The 5,187-nt window shown below is 34.7% G+C and overlaps 1 protein-coding gene across 1 annotated transcript in view; it reads right to left on the bottom strand.

Annotated features, from left to right (window-relative positions):
* Nucleotides 1-5,187, bottom strand: part of LOC101849825 (guanine nucleotide-binding protein G(s) subunit alpha) — a 67,985-nt gene that overhangs the window by 57,865 nt on the left and 4,933 nt on the right. The window contains exon 4 of the mRNA XM_005092705.3: nt 3,929-4,048. Coding sequence (XP_005092762.1) covers nt 3,929-4,048 — 120 coding nt within the window. The remainder of the gene's footprint in view (nt 1-3,928; nt 4,049-5,187) is intronic.

Here is a 5,187-nt window from a genome sequence, read left to right as displayed (position 1 = left end):
GGGGGGGGTCCAATCCTGAAGTATTCCAAAGCAGAAACGATCAATCCGTCACTTGAACAGAACATATAAGTTTAGTTTTAGTAAGAATATCACAGCACCTGCGATACAATTAGGTCATATAATAAGTGCCGAAGATTAGAGGTGTTTCAAGGGAGTTACTTACTTACTACCCATTCCGCCATATGGCGTTAAGGCCAGTAATGGGAGTAACAAACACAAAAAAGAAGGAGGAGAAATACGTTTGTTTGCTTTTTTGGTAAGAGTTTTACGGCACTTGCAACACAATAAGGTCATATAAGTGCCGAAGATGAGAGGTGTTACAAGAGAGTAACAAACACAAATAAGAAGGAGGGGGGAGATAAAGACGATAGATGTTTGATAGGAAAGAAGAAGCAAACCACATCAGAGCACCTGCCAACCACTCACGGAGAGATATGGAAGAAAGATGTTTGATAGGAGGGAAGGAGCAAACTACACCAGGGCACATACCAACCACCCACAACAATTAAAATGAGGAAAGTGTAAAAACATAAAAAATGTTCTCCTATTAAATAAGCCATATATATGCATTGGATAAAGAGTGAAAAAACCCATTTTTGTTCTCCAGGTGGTACATCCCTGGCTTCTAGCTGTTACCATTTCACTGTTCACTTGAACCTGATATGAAGCTTTTCATCTATACATTAACTTAAATTTACTAAAACACTGACATACAGCACATGATATTATACACACACACACTTGCACAGACAACCAATGAATGAGTGATACAACAATATATTACTGTAAATTACAGTGCTCTTCGCAATTAAACAAAATGTACAATGATATAGTAGCAAAATAACATGTTAATAAGTGATCCAAAAAGGGTGATATTACAGTACATTTTTTAATCAACTCATGATGCTCTTGGTATTTCAATTAAACACAAGTTAATTTCAGTACAATTAATTTCTTTTCTTTGTTTCCTTTTTTTTTTTTGAAGGGGGGGGGGGGTGCTTTGATTTCATATTTTACTCTATTCATGTATTTCTCATAAAATGCCTTTCACTTCCCTTTACTTTGTGTATGCACAGGGGCAGTGCAATTAAAAACTGTAATAGTCTTTTTCTAAAGATAGGTGCACTGTTTTTTAAATTTTTATAAATATCTGAACCCCATAAAGAGTAAACCATCAAGACAAAAGAAAAGAAAAAAAGAAAAAAAAGGCGGAACGAAAATTAGATAGACCCCCTTAAAACAGTACTCATGTTTCAAACCACTACAACGTAACCCAATTGTTTGTGGAGACACTGAATAAAAAACTTCTCCAAGCTGGAATCAAACTCGCATTTTTACCATGCACGTGTTGTTGTTTGTTTTTGTTTGTGTTTGTTTTTTTGAGGGGGGGTAAGTATTTTACAGCACTCGCAACCGCAGGGAAATTTGGAATTTTGCCCGGGTGGCCGGCGAAGCCTACTCTTATCAATTTTAGACCACAAAGGGATCTTTAACATACGCAACTTGCACACGGGACCTCCGAGATTTTTAGCTTTTGTCCGAGAAGTCTAGGTGTAGATCTTTCCTACTAGAAGATCAGGGGTGAGGCTGAAAGACAGCAGTCAGAAGGTGCCAAGGAGTAGCAGTAGAAAGGCTGCAGAAAGAGTCAGGAGCCCAGAGGAGGGGGCAAAGGAGAGGAGGGGGTGGGGGCACAAAATGGAGACGAAAGCAGACGACAGAACATTGCAAGAGAGCAGGGAAGGAAGTGAAGGGAACCATGCACATTTGATTTCTCTGAACCAAATATAATATAGTCTTACATCCCTGCTTTACTAAATTTTGCGTCTCTGCATTTTGATGGGGGGGAGGCGGTGTGTGTGTGTGCACAGGCACACGGGCTGGGAACAGGTGCAAAGTGACTAACATAAGCTCAGGATTTTGCTCTGAATGCTCAGCGTAGAGATTAACAGTAGGATTGGGGCATTTTTGTGCCCTATTTTCATCGCACACAAAGTAAAAAAACAGTATTTGTATTGTAATGTATGACATGCTGTAATCAAGTGTAATGTTTCTTTTGCATTTTGCTAGTGGTAGTACCTTAAACTGGTATAGCATTTGACACTTTTTTCAACATGAAATCATTCTTTTCACTGTGCTTTTTCCCTACTGAGTCCATGATAAAATAAAGATTTTTGTTCTCTTATAACAAGTATAGCATTCTTCAACAAGTCTTTTTAGCTACACCTGGAGAAAAGCAATGCATGCTGATGTACTAAAGCAAAACAAAATCTTAGAAAAACCATGCACCTTTTAAAAGCTTGGTCACAAGTTGTATTTCCTTTTCAAACTACTATCTTGCTGTACTTGAACAGTAATTCTGATCATAAGAATTAACACAATTTATTAGTTTCCAAACAAGAAAACTGAAATCCAAAGGACTGTTGCATGAGAATGTCAACCCTACAACCAATCAGTCAGCAACACCATATTACTTTTTGGGCAGGAGTAAACCAAACAGGTGATACTTCACTAGGATCATTCATCCCTCGTCAAACATCAAGTGGAAGAAGAAAAAGAGTACTATATGACTGAAAAGATTTAAATATTTCATGTGAATGATAAAACGACGCAAGCTGCTTAAATCTTTGTGCAATGCAAATTTTCTCTTGACCCAATTTCCTATTGGACTTACATTGTCTTTCAAATATTTAGACAAGATCAGTAAGAAGTCAAAATTTCTTTTCAGTCCTAGATGTAAAAGAAGGAAAAAATGGTTTTCATATAATATCATTTTAACACGTTACCTATAAGCCGAAATAACAACCAATAATCCAATTACTTTTTTGCTGTAGCTTTAATCCAGGGATACACTGGTCTTAGTCTTAAGATCGAATCACTGCCACGCAGTGATTAGAGCAGGTTAGCATAAATAGTTTTGAAGGACCCAAGTCTGTATTCAGTGAATTTGATCTCAGACAGAAAAGAAATCTTTATTTTTAAACTTCTACTCGGTTAGAAAATGCTACTTTTCACCCTTTAAGGTAGGCTCCACTGTTTGAGTTATAATCCAAGGAAACGCTTTTTTCATAGAATTGTAATATATTATGATGGATTTATCTGAGCGCAACTGTTTAGAGGAAACAACAATGTCCTCAGACCTCAAAATTTAAATGAAAGTCCTTTTCAATAAGCATCCAAAGAATATGGTGGAACCCCATTTTCATGATCTGAACAAAGAATTTACAAAATTGAAAGCTTCGACCACTATATTTCAAAAATACTCTAGAATTAAGCCATTACTTGACTTTTTGTTGACATGTAAAATTATCTTTTTTAATAGGACTTGCATGCCAAGTCATTTGATACTTTTGAGTTTGACAAGCTCTCCAACACGCACAGAGGTGCAAATTAAAGCTAAAAAAAGGTAAAATGCAGCCTTTCTTTGCCCAGCTAGAACATTCAACTAATGAGCAATCCCAGTGATAGCAATATGAAGACTGACAGGGATTTTGACTTGTCTTCTAAAGTCAGAAGCTCTATTATAATTCCCATTTATTATTAGTCTCAACAATGGTCAGCAGTCCAGTAAACAGAAATAAATTCCCAGTTTTCTACTTCATTTAAGAACAGCAGCTGAGATGGCCCCCAAAAAACAAATTCTGGCATAAATTTTGTAAGAGAGTAAACCTAGAGTGAAAATAAGAAAGTTTGGTGAGTTTTTGAATATGGAAGGGCATTTAACTGATAATAAGGAAAATAGAATATAACAAGATTGAAATCAAGGTTCATCTAAGGTAGAAGGATACTTTCAAAACTTCATAATTTGATATATATATTCAAGCTAAAAAAACAAACAAAATTATTACAGTTATACAGGACAAATGTGTTGAGAAGAGAATTGTAGTTCACACAAAAATAATGAAATATGTTCACATGTCTTTTCACTTACCGAGGGATATTCAAAATCTGGCTGGCTAGCCTGGTCCTGTATGTAATCAACTTTTGCCTTGTTCTCATGATGCTGTAATGTAACTGGTGGGTTCAGTGTACTCATTGCACCTGTGATGGTCTGGAGATTAAAAAAACAAAAAACTATTATGGATCTCTATCTCTATATTATTTCCTATTTTCTTTAAATTCAATTTCATAAAATCTAAGAGGTTATCAAAGCCATGCAATTTATACTTATTCCACAAAGCCAAGTTTAGGAGTAACCCATAATCAACAAGCACTAAAAGCTCAAATAGATTAGCACGCAAGATTTAAAGGCACATAAAGAAAAAGATTTTCTACGAGTCAAGGGTAGTGATACAAGTCAACTATCACACGTTAAAACGGTAGGCTAAATATTTCTTTTTATATTTCAGTTTTCATAAAAAATGTGAACTAAAACTTTATAAACAAAACTTCATCTTTTCAGACAGTGTAAAAGTACACTAATCATCAACAAAAATTAAAAATGTTCGATAACAATCGAACATCCCCACCATTTACAAACCAACCAACCCCCCATTTAGCAAAAAAAGCTACCTAAATAAAATGTAAAAGAGCGCTAAAAAAAATTAAGAAACTATACATCAAAAGTGATTATGTTTCAGCTTCTTCATAATGTCAATGCCCAGGAATGTAGACATTTTAAACTCAAAGCTTACAAGGAAAGAAAAAAAAAAGCTTTGCCATGACTTCCTAAAATAGAGCAAAAATATTTTTCTTACATATACAATTTTTTTACATTATAATGCCTCTCATCCAATACATTGTAGCAAGTACACATCAAAATATTTTGTCTACCACAGCAAGTCTTCAGAGAAAAATATAATGGAAAGAGACAGAGTGGATTTTGTTGATCTAATAAAAACAAAAAAAATTCTTGCCATTATTTCCGCATTGTACATTTTTTTAAAAACATGAGCTCTGCAGCATTACATTTGGAGGATATTATTGATAGATCTAGTGCTGTAATCTGTACTATTGTATTATTGTACATCAAATTACTGACATTTTCCCCCATAACAACCAATAACAAAAATGGATTTTTCATAGAAAGAAATCCAGTCAATTTAGTATCAACACTGAAAGTAAACTTATAACATCATATAATACGTCCTCATGAAACTGAAGAAAAAAAATTATAATTAAAAACCAGAATTTAGAAACTCGCTATTCTACACTCTTCATTTAATTAATTAGGTCCTTTTTTTTTGGGGG

Source organism: Aplysia californica, unplaced genomic scaffold (assembly GCF_000002075.1).
Source record: "Aplysia californica isolate F4 #8 unplaced genomic scaffold, AplCal3.0 scaffold00051, whole genome shotgun sequence".
In the NCBI taxonomy this organism is placed as follows: Eukaryota; Metazoa; Mollusca; class Gastropoda; order Aplysiida; family Aplysiidae; genus Aplysia; species Aplysia californica.
This window is presented reverse-complemented; position numbering and strand designations above follow the sequence as displayed.